General features: G+C 46.5%; 1 protein-coding gene across 3 annotated transcripts in view; it reads right to left on the bottom strand.

The window, feature by feature from the left end:
- Window positions 1-2971: 2971 nt before the first annotated feature.
- Window positions 2972-18467, bottom strand: part of COQ8A (coenzyme Q8A) — a 38153-nt gene continuing 22657 nt past the window's right edge. For all 3 annotated transcript variants that reach the window (XM_040430592.1, XM_040430593.1, XM_040430594.1), the window contains exons 5-15: window positions 17256-17333; window positions 14396-14518; window positions 9064-9149; window positions 8655-8795; window positions 7348-7429; window positions 7009-7102; window positions 6193-6334; window positions 4488-4595; window positions 4185-4250; window positions 3964-4050; window positions 2972-3656 (exon numbers count right to left, since the gene is read on the bottom strand). In XM_040430592.1, the coding sequence (XP_040286526.1) occupies window positions 3366-3656; window positions 3964-4050; window positions 4185-4250; window positions 4488-4595; window positions 6193-6334; window positions 7009-7102; window positions 7348-7429; window positions 8655-8795; window positions 9064-9149; window positions 14396-14518; window positions 17256-17333 (1298 nt within the window). In that variant the 3' untranslated portion in view covers window positions 2972-3365. The remainder of the gene's footprint in view (window positions 3657-3963; window positions 4051-4184; window positions 4251-4487; window positions 4596-6192; window positions 6335-7008; window positions 7103-7347; window positions 7430-8654; window positions 8796-9063; window positions 9150-14395; window positions 14519-17255; window positions 17334-18467) is intronic.

Below are 18467 nucleotides of genomic sequence, written 5' to 3'. Positions count from 1 at the left end.
TGCCCGAAACACTTCAGAAATCATCCTGCTGCTTCTGTCAGCAGTCACATCATCAATAAATACAAGAGAAGCAGTTCCATTGGCAGCCATACATGCCCACGCCATGACACTACCACCACCATGCTTCACTAATGAGGTGATATGCTTAGGATCATGAGCAGTTCCTTTCCTTCTCCATACTCTTCTCTTCCCATCGCTCTGGTACAAGTTGATCTTGGTCTCATCTGTCCATAGGATGTTGTTCCAGAACTGTGAAGGCTTTTTTTAGATGTCGTTTGGCAAACTCTAATCTGGCCTTCCCGTTTTTGAGGCTCACCAATGGTTTACATCTTGTGGTGAACCCTCTGTATTCACTCTGGTGAAGTCTTCTCTTAATGGTTGACTTTGACACACATACACCTACCTCCTGGAGAGTGTTCTTGATCTGGCCAACTGTTGTGAAGGGTGTTTTCTTCACCAGGAAAAAAATTCTTCGGTCATCCACCACAGTTTTCCGTGGTCCTCCGGGTCTTTTGGTGTTGCTGATCTCACCGGTGCGTTCCTTCTTTTTAAGAATGTTCCAAACAGTTGTTTTGGCCGCGCCTAATGTTTTTGCTATCTCTCTGATGGGTTTGATGTGTTTTTTCAGCCTAATGATGGCTTGCTTCACTGATAGTGACAGCTCTTTGGATCTCATCTTGAGAGTTGACAGCAACAGATTCCAAATGCAAATAGCAGACTGGAAATGACCTCTGGACCTTTTATCTGCTCATTGTAATTGGGATAATGAGGGAATAACACACACCTGGCCATGGAACAGCTGAGAAGCCAATTGTCCCATTACTTTTGGGACTTTACCAAGTGGGAGGCACATATGCAAACTGTTGTAATTCCTGCACCGTTCACCTGATTTGGATGTAAATACCCTCAAATTAAAGCTGAGAGTCTGCAGGTAAAGCACATCTTGTTTGTTTCATTTCAAATCCATTGTGGTGGTGTATAGAGCCAAAAATGTTAGAATTGTGTCGATGTCCCAATATTTATGGACCTGACTGTACATTACATTACTTATCCTGTACTGATCCTGAGTTACATCTTGTATTATACTCCAGAGCTGCACTCACTATTCTGCTGGTGCAGTCACTGTGTACATACATTACTTATCCTGTACTGATCCTGAGTTACATCTTGTATTATACTCCAGAGCTGCACTCACTATTCTGCTGGTGCAGTCACTGTGTACATACATTACTTATCCTGTACTGATCCTGAATTACATCCTGTATTATACTCCAGAGCTGAACTCTATTCTACCTGCTTCAGAGCTGAATGCCCCTTGCATTCCCTGCTGGTTCAGTGTCTGAACAAAACTTGCTGGACCTTACATCATAATATTGGTGTAAATTATGTACTCCACCAGCAGAATAGTGAGGGCAGCTCTGGAGTATAATACAGGATGAGTAATGTATGTACACAGTGACTGCACCAGAAGAATAGTGAGTGCAGCTCTGGAGTATAATACAGGATGTAACTCAGGATCAGTACAGGATAAGTAATGTAATGTATGTACACAGTGACTGCACCAGCAGAATAGTGAGTGCAGCTCTGGAGTATAATACAGGATGTAACTCAGGATCAGTGCAGGATAAGTAATGTAATGTATGTACACAGTGACTCCTCCAGCAGAATAGTGAGTGCAGCTCTGGAGTATAATACAGGATGTAACTCAGGATCAGTACAGGATAAGTAATGTAATGTATGTACACAGTGACTCCACCAGCAGAATAGTAAGTGCAGCTCTGGAGTATAATAAAGGATGTAACTCAGGATCAGTACAGGATAAGTAATGTATGTACACAGTGACTGCACCAGCAGAATAGTGAGTGCAGCTCTGGAGTATAATACAGGATGTAACTCAGGATCAGTACAGGATAAGTAATGTAATGTATGTACACAGTGACTCCACCAGCAGAATAGTAAGTGCAGCTCTGGAGTATAATAAAGGATGTAACTCAGGATCAGTACAGGATAAGTAATGTATGTACACAGTGACTGCACCAGCAGAATAGTGAGTGCAGCTCTGGAGTATAATACAGGATGTAACTCAGGATCAGTACAGGATAAGTAATGTAATGTATGTACACAGTGACTGCACCAGCAGAATATTGAGCTGTATCTCAGAATCAGTCACACAATCTTTCACATGGAGTCTCATGGCCCTAAGGTCTCTGAACTGGGTCCACACGGACTGGGCACCGAATCTGAAGGCACATGACACCTCATACTCATAGCTGCAGTCAAGTTGTCCTTGGGGCTTATGATTGATGGGAAACATGAGACGAGAAGAACTACGCCGACCCCTATAATAAGGGAGCATGCCCAGAACTCATGGCCAGGTATCCAGCCAATCAATGAGCATCACAAAGCTAAAATGTACTAATGCTCCGCCCACATACTGGTGACCACTGTGACTGCAGAGCACTTCCTTAGCTTCTATGTCTCTGGGAAAGCTGGGCAACATCCCCATTGGGACCTAACATTAGTCAATGTGTTAATATCCAGCATTTCCAGAACCCATAGAACCAGGTGGACTCATCATTCAGATTCCCACCCACTGAGCTGTAATGTCGGCCATGTTGGTAGTCACTCAGCTTTCCAGGAAACTGGTAGGACTAAAGAAAAATTTCTGGCTGCTCTATTTACAGGGCGCAGACTTCACCACATGTACCCCAGACCCCTAGATTTAGCTGAACCCCATTGTTCCAAGTTTGATATAAATGGTGTTTGACCCATCGCCACCTCGTGGTGCCCGCTGGTACTACGTGTGGGCAGAAATCAATGTAACTGCTCTTTAATCACACGAAGCTCTTAAGGAGACTTGTGCATATACATATCACATCATATCAAAGGTCGCACACTCGCCCCAAACACAAAATACACGTTGGATAAAGTAAGGGTTAATCATGAGATCCACCCCCCTGGATTAGACTCGTCACAGTACAAAAAGCATTTAATTCCACGTAATTGCAAGAAAAACAAAAATTTGAAACAAAAGTAAAGCGAGATTACAGATCCTTCTATGTTACATAAAAAGCCGCCCATTTCTGAGCGGTCAGGCAAACCGCCACAATCCCGTCATTCCAAATCGCATCCATGATGAGAAATGTCTCCTCCAAGAACTTCCTCAGCTCCGGGATATCAGCCTGCTTCCTATTCAGGGCCCATAACGAGCCAGTGATTAAGAACGTCTTTGGGTCTTAGGAGATTATGGCGGCCGGGACTCGGCCCTCACTGGGTGCGCTCTATTAAGAATTGACACGAAGCAGCACAGTGATTAGAGCGCTACAGGGTGGAAAGAAAAAAAAAAAACAACTGTCCGGGCCCCTTTAAGGCTTCTTATGCTCCTTCCCCTTCCAGTAATTCTTATAAGTCTCCTCAAACATATTCTTGCAGGATATGGCAGCCTTCAGCTTGGAGCAAATGAGGAACGATCCCCCCATCTTGCGGTGCAGGGAGTAGGTCTCTTCTGGCGGCGGGATGAGCCGATGCTTTAACATGATGGGGATCAGGCGATGGATCCTCTCCGTGGTGCTCTGGCATCCAAAGTCAAATGGGGTGTCCGAAGCAAAGGCCTCGCCGAGGATCAGGACGGCTTCAAGGTGAGCGGTCTCCATAGCCTGAGGGGGAAGATGAAGAGACAAATGAACGGATTCTGCAAGAAGTCAGGGAAAATCTCCTGTTTTTATGTATGCAGATTGTGTTCCCATGGTAACAGACTACAAACAGACCCTGTGTAGTCTGATCCTGCATTCATGTCTTATGCCACTCCTCCAGCCTGGGGCTGACCTATCGGATAGTATAAAAACAGAACCTAACCAATCAGATTCGTTATTTATTCCTATCCTTAACAGGAAGAGTAAAAAAACTGGGATCCGATTGGCTGCTACCAAAAACAAGAGGTCACTCTCCGACCCGTTTCTTTACCTTCGACTCGTAACCAGAGAGGAATTTCATCTCAACTGACTTCTTCAGGAGCTTCTCACTGTCTTTGTCGGCTGCTGCTCGAATTACCTGGAAAAATATGGTGGAGGAGGGGGTGAAAGGGAAGCGCGGACGAGAGCAGCACACGATAATAGCCTAAAAGTCATAAAAATATATAATATATATATATATATATATATATATATATATTATAATGGGCTCACCTCGATATACATGTCTGTGAATTCCTCATCAAAGCCACGTGTTGCTCCGAAGTCCAGCAGAGCAACCTGCAGAACATACAGCCGGGGGTAGGGGGGGGGGGATGGGGGGGTAATGGACAGATTACTATAAACGCACAAGAACAGACCCGTCAACAGCAGCTTATGACCGTTTCAAGGCAAGTAACTTTTTTTGCACATTAAAAAGCAGCAGAAATGCCAAATGACGGGATATAAAGATGGCGATTGGAGATCTGCCGACTATGGAGCGGTTGGAGGGTCCCTTTAAGGACAGGTGTGCTTTACCTTCTTCAGCTCGGGGTCATAAAAGAAATTGGACCAGTTGGGGTCGGTCTGCATGAAACGGAACTCGAACAGCTCCCGGAGACACAAAGTCAGGATGTTGTCACAGATCTGGAAGCGGAAGACAAATGATGAGAGTTTTACTCAGCAGTACTACAAAGACGCGGGGCGCGACGACGCAGGCACCCCGCAGCCTCATAATCCGCACCTCATCCACTCATATATCCCATCATAAGGAGGAACACCGTTTTCCCATAGTCCCTCATACTTTAACACTACATAGGTTTCTAGCCCCCCACTGATGCTAGCTGCCCGCACACCAGATGGTTTACGGTGTAGGGGGTTCTTTAAATCCTTCAGTCCTATCACTCTGTTCAGCGGCAGTAATTTTCCAGGACCCTTGTGCCACATACAAGAGGGTAAGCAAGTTATTTTGGGGAGGTGATGCCAGCTGTAGGTGGGACGTGGCAGAGCGCCAGGGGAGCAGCTGTAGAGCAGGATCTGTCACACAGCAGACACGTTCCCGGCACACAACCAGCAGACGGTTTTCAAGGTCAAGGAAGGTGACGGAGCTGTGAGCGTGCAAAACACAGAGCGGACAACCTGAGCGCGCGAGGGCGAGCAACTCAATTTTGAAGGTTGTTGAAACATTGGGGGCTAATACAGGCATGGTGGCATCTAGAACCCATACCGCCATGTGGTGTATAACCCCCCCACATTTGCAATGTAACAGCATATACTAAAATATATAGCAATGTATATTTGCATAAGGCACCATACTTATAAACATCCTGTACTCAGTGGCCCCGCAGCAGGGGAGGGGGCCCCGGTGTGTTTTCCTCACCGGTTGTTGAAGGTATAAACATGTTTCTCCTTAAATAAGCGAAAAACAGCAGAAGGAGAAAAACAGGACGGAGACAAACTCCCAGGTTCCCATACTAAACAACCGGCAAATAGGAGGGGATTCCGCTGTTAAAGAGACAGTGCACTTTAAAAGGAGTTCTTAACATAGATTACCCTCTAATACGAGAAGCCCCGCCGTTCACGAGAACAGGGGCCCGTGCTCCCTATGTGAATGGAGTGGTCACGCTGCCTCTCTACTCAGCTCTATGGGGCCTCCTTGTCCTTGGCTTGTCTCTAGTTCTCCCCATACAGCTGAATAAAGCATCCGACATGCACGGGCCCATGATTCTCATGATCAGTAAGGGCTCAGACAGCGAGACCCCCACCAATCAGACACTTCTCTATCCAATGTCTTAATGCAACAACCCCTTTAATTATCAATGAGTCCTTTGGGTTCCTGTATGAAAAAAAAAAATATGCTCTAAAAACACTGCCACTCTTGTCCTTAGGTTGTGTGTGGTATTGCAGCATTCAAGTGTATAGAACGAAAAGAATAAAATCCTTTAAAAATGTAAACCTATAAAAATGGCAGCATAAAGCAATTTATTTTATTTAGTGTTTATTAAGGCTACATGTTTTTTGATTAGTGCGGACACTTTAGTTTTCCCCACCCTGACACGGTTATAAAAGATGCCTGTGGCCACCACTAGGGGGAGATGTGCACACAGCTCTTGGGGTCTTACCGTTGTATGCAGAGCTCCCTCTAGTGGTGACAACTGGCAGCAGAGGTTCTTACAAACAGATATGTGTCATGGAGCAGAGGAACCGTGCTCTGTCCATCTGGACACCTCCAACGGCTTCGTACCTCATTGCGCGTCTCCTGGCTCAGTTCCTCCGCTTGGTCAAGTGGGAAACCAGTTACTAGTTCCGTGGTCAAAACATGTGCGCTACACAGGTCATCCACAACGCCGGGTACGTAAAAGAAGGGGTGATCCTTCAGCAGCTCCCTGTATCAAAGAGAAGAGTCAGCGCTACTGACATTTGACAAACCCAGCTCTGCTACACCAGAAGTTGGAGCAGTGACACACCAAATGTCAAAATCTATAACAAAAATAATCTTCATCTAAAAGGGGGAGTAGAGTGTTAAAGGACTCCACGTTGTAATTAGGGAGCAGTCGGGATCCACAGTTTAGGCCCTCCAAGGGAAATCGCCTGCAGATTTCTGGTCCATTTTCGTTACTGCCACTGGACCCCAGTCCTCACAGGCAGCAAAATCTATATAATTGTAGTGGGAAGTTCTTCCAATTGAAGGGATGCTCCGCTTTGGTTGGAATTTATAATTAAAGGGATTCTCCACTATTGGCGATCTCTTATTAGATAAGTGCACCAAAAATAAGCTGCTGGAGCTACTATCGATCAGCTGTAATCAGTGGTCCCACACTAAAGCATGTGCTCATTTTCCCTGCAGTGCCCCCACAGGGAAAATGAAGTATTACATGGTGCTCTTGGAAATCAATGGGCTGTGTCAAATGCATGGAGGTGCATGGTCCTTCAGGAGTGAGATTCTCTGTAAAGCTGCTCTCCTCTACAGACCGCCTTCCAAGCCCTTTAAAAATGGGTTTTCTGTAGCAAAGAGGCTCTTTCTCCTTACGAATGACGGGTGAAGACCCAGATGACTTACTTGAATTTCTTTGCACAGGCGGCCTCCCTCTTGTAGTCACACTCCAGGGCCAGCTCTCGGCTCAGGACTTCTATCAGATGGTCAGGGAAGAGCCCTTTAAGAAAAAAAATACAGAAGAGCCATGTAACCCAGCCGGTGTCTATAAGCTTCCCGGTCACAGCCGAATGGGAGCATTGTACGAGTCACGGAACGGCGGGCCGACAGGTATTAATCAGCGAGACGCATAAAAGCACAAAGAGCTTCAGTGTAACAGATCTACGGATGAAAGGACGTGGGACCATAGACGTCATTATCTCCAATATACACGGGCGGGGGGGGATTTTTTTTTTTTTTTCTTACCTTCAGGTAGAGCGTTGCTCATATTGAGGACGGTCATGAGATTCGTCACATCGCTGTTAATACTCTGAGCCACTCCGGGATACTGAAAAAGAAATCAAATAAAAAATAAAAATTTTTTGTATCCTGCAGAGTCCATAAAAAAATAAAAAAAAGACGTTTATTACAATAGAACTCTATGGTGAACAGGCGCCACTGTATAGAATCAGTGATGCATCTGTTAATGTATACATTAAATGGATGGCAAAAATGTAATGTGAACCCAGCCTTAGTGTCAGAATAAGCAATAATACAAAGCGGGGCAGAGAGGGGAGGCCGCCATGTACTGACAGAGCGCACAACCTGGTCCTGGTGGTCAGGGATGAGGACTGTTTCCCAAGGATCATTTATCTATTGGGAAATACAGGTCACAGTATAATACACTAGAATCTATATACTATAAAGATATTAGCCCTACCCTGGAATAATAGCACAATTGGGGGTCATTTATTAAACAGAAATACACATATATGAGGCGTATTTCTGACAGATCCTTTGCGCCGCAATCTGCATATTTTTCCCGCTCATGCCAGGTCTAAAAAAGGTGGCGTGGGCAGGCAAGGGGATACAGTTATTGCCATATAGTGACCAGATAGCACCGCCATACAGTGACCGGATAGCATGAAGCTGCTGGTCTACTACAGCATCCAAAAGCAGCTCAAAGAGTTCCCTGATTTCCCCTCCTCCTCCTGTCCCACCGAGAAGAGACAGTCACAGTGCAGACTCCTTCACACTGATACTCGAGCCCTGCTCTCTCCTCCTCAGGCAGCACGTCCTCTGTAGAGGGGGGAGTGTCTGAAGCTCCACAGCTCAGGAGCTTGTAAGGGGGACAGCAGCAGCCGGTCTCTGCATGCTGTTGATGCTGCCTTGCTCCAGTCTGATGCTGCGGCCCTGCTACCGCTCCCAGGCCCCTTCTGCCCTCAGGGCCCAAAGCAGCGGCTTACCCAATAGCTACACCCCTGGAGCCACGGTTAGTGAATGAAATGACCGAAGCTCCCATTCTCATAGCAGCACAGTGGTCCCTGGCACTTGCCCGGGTATGCCGGGTGCTGACGCCGGCCCTGCACATAGGTCATGTGACTGAAGAATGTGATTTCAGTGAACTTGAAAGAAGACACAGCCTCTTCAAACAGCTGATCGGCAGTGATGCTGGGAGTCGGACCCCCACCTATTAGATAATGATGACCTACCCTGAGGATGGGCCATCAATACTGAACGCCTGGAAAACCCCTTTAAAAATGGTACAGAAAGCACAGAACAGTAAAACGGACCTGGATTTTCATGGCGACTTCTCTCCCATCCTTTAGGCGAGCCAGGTGGACCTGTCCGATGGATGCGGCGGCAAATGGTCGTTCTTCGAAGAACTCCATCTTGTCCCTCCAGTTGGGCCCCAGGTCGGCGGTTAAGGTTTTCTGTTGACAAGGTCACGACAGAATATTAACCCTTGAATGGTTGTAGGATGAAGCATATGACCGATGTTGCAGGAGGTTGGTTGTACATTTTCTCTACAGTAGATACGTGGTATTACATGAATGGCCGACCACATTATATATGGAGGCCTGAGCGGGAGCAGTGACTTAATCACTCTTCCCTCTGACTCATAGCGCTCATCATGGCCACACATTGCGTCTTTTTTTGCGTACATTTTCCAAGATGATAACTACTTCTGCACAGACTCACCATCACTTGCTTGAAGGGCATGAAATCGGCACTCTGCCGCACCCTTTCAAAGATCTTCTGCAGCTGCGGATTGATAAAGGCATCATCTGTACAGAGACAAAGAGACGACACCACATTATAAAACCACAGGGACCAGACGTACAATGAATGGAGAGGTGGTCGCTGCCATAGCAATGTATGGACAGATCCACTCAGGGCAATTCGGCCTCCTCCCCCGGGGTCAGGGAGGCCTCATTCTAAAGATAGGAGAGGTAGATTTTTTATTATCTTATATTACAGAATTTACATTTCTGACTGAAATTTAGAATTAATATGACACTAAATATGTCTGTTTTCATTTTGTAATATTACTTTATATTCCTTTAAAGGCGTACTGCCACCTGAACATGTGTGACTTAACACTAGGATATGCCACAAATGTCAGATGGGTGGGGGTCCCGCGCCTATCTCAAGAACGGGGCCTCCGATGTGAAGGAGAGCGCACCGCGCAGGCCCAGACGCACCATATATATTCACTGCGATGGGAGTTCAGAAAGTAGCCGAATATTGTTGAAGTCTCACAGCAGTGAATCGCGAGCATGCCGCGCTTTTATTTTTGATAAAGGGGAGACTGTGACCACCACGGCCTGTTTTTACCTGACTGTAGCTCTCCGAATGTCACATCCAAATATAGCTTTATGGCCAGATTCCTCCTCTTTTAGACCCGAAAAACAGGTTTTTATAAACAATAAAATGATAAAGAGCCCATGGACCTGTACTTCTCGCCAAAGGAGCCCAGCCGGATCCATTAGGCTACATTCACACGTCCGTGGTGTGTTGCGGACCCGCAACACACCAGCCCGTCACCCCCATAGAAATGCCTATTCTTGTCCGCAAGCTGCGGACAAGAATAGGACATGCTCTATCTTTTTGCGGAGCCAAAATCATGGCCGCGCTCCGCAATTGCGGCTGCAGACAGCACACTGTGTGCTGTCCGCATCCATTCTGTCTCCATAGAGAATGAATGGGTCCGCACCTTTTCCGCAAAATTGCGGAAAGGATGCGGACCCATTTTGCGGACGTGTGAATGGAGCCTTAGAGCGGAGTTTCCAGTGAACAGGGCGACTGTTTTGGTTGGCGTGGGATTTTTCTTATTTAATAGAAGTTTTTTTTTGTAATCTGCACTTTTCCACTGTAACTGGGGCATCCATAGGAGCTCCAGTTACACTGTGGGACCTGGCAGCTCTGCTCTTTCCGAGAGACCGGGCGATCATGCGGTTCCGATAGAGGAAGCCGGATGGCCATACACAAAGCAAAGGAGAAAGCAGAACTGGTAATAAACCGCTCTCGTCTTCTTGCTGGAGCTTTAAACCCAACACCGTTCATGCACCAAGCACCATAAATGTGCACAGGGTAGAAGTCAATAAGATACTGTAGGTCTATTTAAAAAAATAAAAGAAAATTAAAAAAAATTAAAATATTCAAAATGAAATACAAACTAACAATAAAATATAATAAACATGGTGGGAAAAAAAATTATCCGAATTAACTCTTGATATTTGCATTTCGGGGTCGGGATGCAGCCGGCATGTTGAGAATGTTTCTCTCCATACGACAAAGGATTTCCCCAGGATCATCTTTGGCGGCCGGCGCCTCCACAGACGACAGCTGCAGAACGCGACATTGCCTCACGACGTGCTGCGGCTGGAAATACAATGGGACGGTCACCACCATTGTTGGGCAACTAACCACACGAGCTGAAGACGAGCAGCCTCTGCGTCTCACTATGGAGGAGGCCAGTGCGCAGCATGGTACCCAAGGGTTTGTCTGTGGCCCCAGCGTGTATGTATATAGTGCACACCAAGCTGCCGATAGCGGAAACGTCCTGAGCCGGGTCTATGAAGGAGGAGGAGGACAGGCCGGTACAAGAGAACCTGGATATTCTGAGACCGGCAAGGACACACAAAGCACCACGATCAGAGAGTTTTAGTCTCATGTGTGGCATCCGGCAGCCACTCAAGGAACCCGAGATATTAACGAACCATCATCATTCCTTCAAAACGTGTCCAGAAAATGGCGCAAGTCTAATAAAATTGTCACACTCCTCTTGGCGAGACTGACTTTTGATGACCAGAAACAGAATCAGTGCATAGAAATCAAATGGAGAATGACCTGGGTGTACAGGTGACAAGTCAAGTAAGCAGCAGTACTCAATGTCTGGAAGCTGCTGCAAAAGCATACCCGATTTTAGGATGGAGACAAAAAATAAATTAAAATTAAAATTACAAAGAGTAATAAGGGCCCTGTTCATCCAGTCAGCCTCTCCAGATATGCTGTGGTTTTATAAAGAACATTTATTATTCTTCATGTATAACAGTATCAGCACATTATTTTGGGTCTATAATTCAGAAAATCTGATAGTCCGGTCCCAGCGGCCAGGTCCCATTATACACATATACTGTCTCCGCGCAGCCTGTCTATTCTTTTCGATCTGGTTAGGTGGGGCAGATTTCGGGTCACCCTGCACCTCTGCTGACGTTAGAAGTAGTCCGATATGTGATAAGACGGAGAGCAGGCACTGGAGCAGAGCGTTCCTCCGGAGAACAAAGAGTGCGGGAAGCAGACGAGGGGGATTTCGATAACAGGAGCCGGGCTCTGGAATTTACAACAGTCGTCCTCACCCGCAGCAGCTGCACCCCAGGAGGCCGTGAGCTCTAGCGTATGTGCTGATCTGTAGGTGTCCGGAAACAAGACACCCCTTCTTAAGGAGACCAGAATCTCCTTCGGATGAATGGACTCCGTATGTACGAGTCTGCAACAACATTTTGGGGGGTCCAGATTACAGAGAGAACCCTCCTGCCGTCTCTGTGAACAGACATACATGAATGCATCTGTAAGGGGTGAAATGTGACCAAATGGCCTCCCCTAGGAAGTAGCTAACTTATCCTTCTTCGATAACAATCAGTATGGAGAACAAAGACTAAAGACAGCCTCTGGAGGAGCCTCTAAAATGGTTATGCCCAGATTAATGTAAAAATAAATAATACCTCCCACATTCATTGCTCTGCTATATTCTCTTCAAGCTAGGAGCTGAGGGGGCGTGTCCTTTCCGCTGCAGCGCTCTCCCCATCACAGCTCTGTAGGTGTGCCCTTTCTGCAGCAGCTCTCTCCCTGTGACTGTCCTAGCATCTAACAGGAGAGACAGCTGGTGGAAACCGAACGATGGAATTGAGCATGTGCGACCACTCAGTAGGTGGACGGGCACATCATAAAGGATAAAAAAAAAATTATAATCTCAGAACTGGAGCATTTTTGTAACAGAAGGTAAATTACTAAACTATTTTTTTCCATGCCAAATTATTTTAATATTACATTTAATTGTGCCAACCCCTTCAAGACACGCACTGCGATTGCTGTGACAACAAAGGAAGGTTCACGCTCTGCTTCCCAATCAGAGCCCCCACAATAGGCGACACCAGTCTGAGATGTTACAATATATCATGTGAAGGTAATTTTTGCAATTGGAAACGCTACAAGATTGACTGCGGAGAATGTGTGTGGGGGGGGGGGGGGGGGGGGGGGTGACACCATCACAGGAGCAGAACATTCTGCACGGATTAAGGGCCTCACACCGGCAGCCTCGGAAAAAAGATTTACAGTTCCCAAATTAATTATGCTGATGGGTGTTTTTCCACCGATTAAGCGACTCCGCGCTGTGTGATAAGGTCATAAGGCTCTTGACCAGAGGAGATCAGAAAAAAAAAAATAAAAAAAAAAAAAAAACGTATTAAAAGCAAGAATTAAAATTATATAAAAACACATAGGTCATTTTTGTAAATTCAGCCAAAATTTTGTGTACCCCTTCACCGAGGCATTACTTTAGCAGTTCCCCAGCCCATTTTGATCATTGGAACAAAGGGGCTCACACATATATTCGGACTTGTACCGAGACCTTAACCTCTTCATGGCCACCACAATTTTTGGATTTTTTATTGCATCCATACAGCAATACAGGGTTCTGTTTTTTGAACATGTCATTTCTACACGTCAAGTTTTGTGGTACAAATGCATTTAATTATTAGTGTTCATTTTTATAAATTTTATTTTGGAGACAAATTTAACGTATTTAATATTTAGTGCATTTTTTATAATAATTATGAACAGGCACCTGCGCAGAATACAGACAGTCAATCCCAGCTTGTCTCCATAGTAATGGCAGCCATAACAATGACGGTTTCCTCCCTGTACAATGCCGCGGATCGCGGAAGTGATGTGGTCAAATGCCAGGATCAGAGTTTTCTCTGATCCCGGCAGTTTCAATGGAAGGTCGCAGTGCCCGTGGGACACAGATGTAATATGAGAAGGGGTTAAAGAGTATTAGATCAGTATGCCATAGCTGTGATGGCTAACCTCCGGCACTCCAGCTGTGGAAAAACTACAACTCCCAAGATGTACACTTGCTTGGCTGTTCTCAGAACTCCACAAAAATGAATGGAGCATGCTGGGAGTCGTAGGTTAGCCATCACTGCGGCATATAGATACACAGCTGTACGCTGTCAGGTGTCCGAAAATCTATTCGTTAAAACAGGAGGCTCAGGATGAGCATACCATTAGGTCCCACACAATGTACAATACTATAAATACATGGCTACGTTCTTCCAGAAGCAGCGCCACGTATGTCCATGGGTTGTGCAACTCCTTTGAGGTGAATAGGGCTGAGCAGACATGCCCCATGTGCCCTGTGGACAGATGTGGGAACAGCCATGCTATATTATTCTAGCACAGGGAGATGCTCAACCTGCGGCCCTCCAGCTGTTGTAAAACTACAACTCCCACAATGCCCTGCTGATAGCTGTAGGCTGTCCAAGAATGCTGGGAGTTGTAGTTTTGCAACAGCTGGAGGGCCGCAGGTTGAGCATGCCTGCTCTAGCACAACAAGGCGAGTGACTGGTGCACCTCAATTTTCCTCTCCAATGCCATTCTGAGAGGGAACCTATGACCAGCAAATAGCCAGGCACCATGCCATGTAGGGCAGTAGGTTCCTGCACAGTCCACTCACCTGGTCATCAAGGAGAGGGAAAGGCTGGTGAGGAAGCAGGAGGAGCGAGGGTGCACAGGCCCACCCTTGGTGCACTTAGCTGCTCATTTGCATATGGATTAAAAGCACTTTCGCTCCAAAATGAAGCAACAGATCACCTAGTGAAAATAATCAATACATTCAGCTGAGCTAGCCCTACAAGACATGGTGCTAGGTTCCCTTGAACTGCACATCCCATCCCAGACCGCTCTGACTCTGCGGCCGATAAAAGGCCATGCGTGCAGGGTGTGATATCATCTCCATGGGGGACATTACCTTGAATACTTAACATCTGGCCGAGTTTCAGGGCAGCACCACGAACCTTGCACAAGGTCCTCACGATCCTCTCAGCATTGGCTTCCGATAAGAAGGGGCTGGATTCCATGACAGATTTTTTACCTGAAATTAGAAAAATAAATAAAATTTGAAAAGTTAGAAATCAACACATACATGCACAGAAGGTATAGGCAGAGAAGAACTGCTGCAGACTCATCATATGCAAAAATAGGATTATATTCACACTGGATTGCCGTAGACCATGATGGTTTCACCGCACGAGGTGTAAAAGATGCTGTAAATGCCACTGTGGAAACATAGGCCCCGACATTCTTAGGATTTGTGGTGTTCTGGCTCTCGGACTCCATCAATCATGACGTGATGGCGTATTCTAGTTATATTCATTTTCACCAAACTCCCCACTAGTGCGTGCGGTTGTCTCACCTCAGCAAATAGCATTTATCATGTAGAGAAGGCGATTGCCCATATTGCTTCCTTTGCCGGCTGGATTCATTTTTCCATCACATTATACACTGCTCGTTTTCAGGGGTTACGACCACCCTGCAATCCACCAGCAGTGGTCGTGCTTGCACACTATAGGAAAAAGCACTGGTCTCTCGGGTGCCCAGGACCGTGGGAGCATATATAAGCATGCAAGCGCAGCAGATCCCACCCCTGCCACCTTGCATGGTGACCCCTGGATAATGAGCAGTGTATAATGTGATGAAAAAATGAATCCAGCCAGCAAAGGAAGCAATATGGGCAATGACAATACATTGGGAAGTGCCTCGTATTAACTTTCTCTACATAATAAACGCCATTCCCTGAAAGGACACAGCCCCTTTAACGCAGCAGTCATGGAAGGTCTAAATGACCACACCGCCGCCCAGGTCTACCTGACCTGCCAGGCAAGCGAGGGCGCAGCTATCAAATGTATAAGTCATTGAGTTTACTCAGCAAGAATCCAATAAAACTCACAATAAACAATAAGCCTGGCCTACGCTCCACGCCGCAGAGGGCACATTCCTGGGCACTGCCCTTGGCAGAAAACAGCCAGAAGCAGTTGAGAGGTGCCAGTGTAGCCGTTGTCCATCACAGAGACAAACAGATTTCTGTTGCTGGATCCGGTTCATGCTGCAAGATCCGATAACAGTCTATGAAATCTGAGCTGAGCATATGGGTGCATTAGATGGGTGCAATTTTCCTCCATTTCCATTTTGCATTCTTCTCTCCTAGGTCAGTCATGTTCAGCAGCTGCCACGTGGACATCTCGAGTCCATGGCCACCATACAAGCTTTCAATGCAAAGCTGCGGCATGAAAAACTTGCATGGTGCTGCGGAAAGCAAAAAGCACAGAGTGGGACCTCCATATGCTGCAGCTACGTGCGACTTTCTCCAAATCAATGAGGCAGTCGGGATCCCAGATGGATAGAAAAAAAAAAAAAAAAAAAAAAAAAAAAAAAAAAAAAAACTTTTCCAGATGGGAAATTGGAGCAAAACTGCTCATCCCCCAACGTGGATCATCCCACGGAGAATTCCATATACAAGGTGTGTAACCAGAGCACCACCTGCTCCCCGAACAAGTGCAAAGCTGCAGACATCACCAGCTGTCCGACCCCCGATCCAGCGTGTGAGCCCATTAAGAGCTTAGAGGAGACTTGAAGATCTTAAATGTAAAGTAGTGGGTGAAGTAGTAGTCACCTCCTTACCCCATCTCCACCGGCCAAAACAGATCAATTAACGAAATAGGATATGGAAATTTCTCTGGCGGAAGCATAGGTGGTGGCGTGCACAGAACGCCTCCACGTCACACAGCACCGTGGACGGGTAAACACATTTTTTGCATGTTTACATCCGGGGGTGCAGCGAGGGAGGGTCCACGGCAAGAGAGATTAAGATGAATGGTGGATTCTGGGGGTCAGTAGGACAAGCACTAATGAAGAGCTGTAGAGTCCGGACGTAACGATGGAGAAATGTCGGTCCACCGATCCATTCGCTGCCATGGTGTCCATAGAAGTGAACGGAGAGGTGGACAGACATTCAGAGACCGGACTCCTGATCACTGTGGTCAGAGCAGTCAGACCCCCAGCGATCCAACGCTTAGCACCTTCCTGTGGATGCCCTGCTTTACACATAAGGCCTAGTTCACACTCCAGTGATTTGGTCATTGATTTCCATCAGTGACTGAAGTCAAAATCAGCTGCAAATCTTTCCATTATACCTAATCTGTGTGTGAAGGCTCCACAATCTCTGATGAAAATCACTGAAGTGTGAACTAGGCCTAAGGCTGCATAGGTCTTAAACTCCAGTCACACCCCAAGCTGCATGCAAGATTTTGATGACCATCACTTAGTGTGCCCTAACAGTGGAGAGGTCACACTGTCCCACGGCAGAACACACAGGGCTTCATCACAGACCAGCGACGCATGCCGCTCTATGATGACCCTGTGCATGGCTGGATGCTGCGCCCAATTTATGAAGACGTGTGTGCTTGGTCATAAATTAGGCGAACCGCTAGCAGTCCAGTGTGCATAAAAAGGTAGATTTTCTGTCTTCTTTTGGCACAATAGATAAATGTGGTGGGCCCACTGGCTCGCCCCCTTTTAGAGAAAGTAGCAAAGGAAGCGGAGAAGCACCACTTGCACAAAAATTTCTGCAGAAGTGGGGTTTAAAAACGCCATAAACAAAGTGTTTACACCAGAAAACTGGCAAAAAAAAAAAAAAGGCTAAAATCAGGCTGGCAGGGGGTGAATGCCAGAAGATGCAAGCATGCAGCATGAGAAAGGAATTTAAATCACACAGCTTAACAGACATTACATTAGCAAAGAAGACACCGCCATATTGTGGGCAGCTCACTCACCATCGTTTTCATTTTTCGGACTTAAGCTTTTCTTTGCCACTTCTGCAAGAGCTCCGATGCCCAGACCAACTGCCAGCCCTGGACAAGAGGGAAATACAAATAAGTACATTTACTTAGTATCGGGAAGAGGAGGGGAAGGGGCTGAGCTCACAGATATGTCGTCTTCTATGATCTTATTCAGCATTTCCATTTAAGCTGTTTAACTGCTATCAGGAAGCCCCCATAGAAATAGCCTGCGGGTCCTGCTTCTGCATACACACCCAAATAGTAGAAGTCTGAGATGCAGGCTTTCTTGATGGAGGAAAGCCTGCGAGTAACGCCCCACACAAAGAAAGCCTGCGAGTGCTGTCCGCATCCGTTGCTCCATTCCGAGGTCCGCAAAAAAATAAAAATAAAAAATATATATAACCTGTCCTATTCTTGTCCGCGGTTTGCGGACAAGAATAGGCAGTTATATTAATGGCTGCTCATGCAGTTCCGCAAGTTGCGGTATGCACACGGACGCCATCTGTGTTTTGCGGACCGCAAAACACACAACGGCCGTGTGCATGAGGCCTAAGAAAGCATTCGAGTCCTGCTTTCCCCATGCACAAGTGATTGACAGCTTTTTCTCCATCAGTTTGTACACAGAGCTGCCACTCAGAGGAGCAGGACTCAGACACGCTATGCATGGGTGGGTAAAGCAGGACTCTCAGGCACCCTCCATAGATGGGGGGCAGAAGAAGAAGATCTTAGACCCTCCCTGTATGAGCCCAACCAGCATTTAAACAGCTTCCTACATTAAAATACTGAAACCATAATACATTATATATCCAAGCGCCGATCCCCTCCACAGTGCTCAGAGACCTGACAGGTAGGTCAGCGCAGTGTAACCATTTCCTATATTAATAACCCAGTCATATACAACACATCGCTCTAGGAGATCCACTGACATCCCAGCACCCGTCCCCCAGACACAGTCACTTCTCTCCACTATTTGGAGCACATGTTCTCCTGAGCCCTTGTCTGAGCACAGAACTATTTTAGGCCTCTCCCCCCCCCCCCCCCCCACCCTATAATTAGTTGCTGAGCCTGTATCATCAGAGGCGCTGCATCGCCGTCAGTCCACATTACCCACCGACAGAGCCCTATTGTCTCACAGGCCGCTTAGACCGTAACCCACAAATCACTGACCTTTACAGATGGGACAAAATAATCATCAGATGATCACGT

This window comes from Bufo bufo, chromosome 4 (genome assembly GCF_905171765.1).
Source record: "Bufo bufo chromosome 4, aBufBuf1.1, whole genome shotgun sequence".
In the NCBI taxonomy this organism is placed as follows: Eukaryota; Metazoa; Chordata; class Amphibia; order Anura; family Bufonidae; genus Bufo; species Bufo bufo.
Note: the sequence above shows the minus strand (reverse complement) of the source record. Positions and strands in the feature narration are given on the sequence as shown.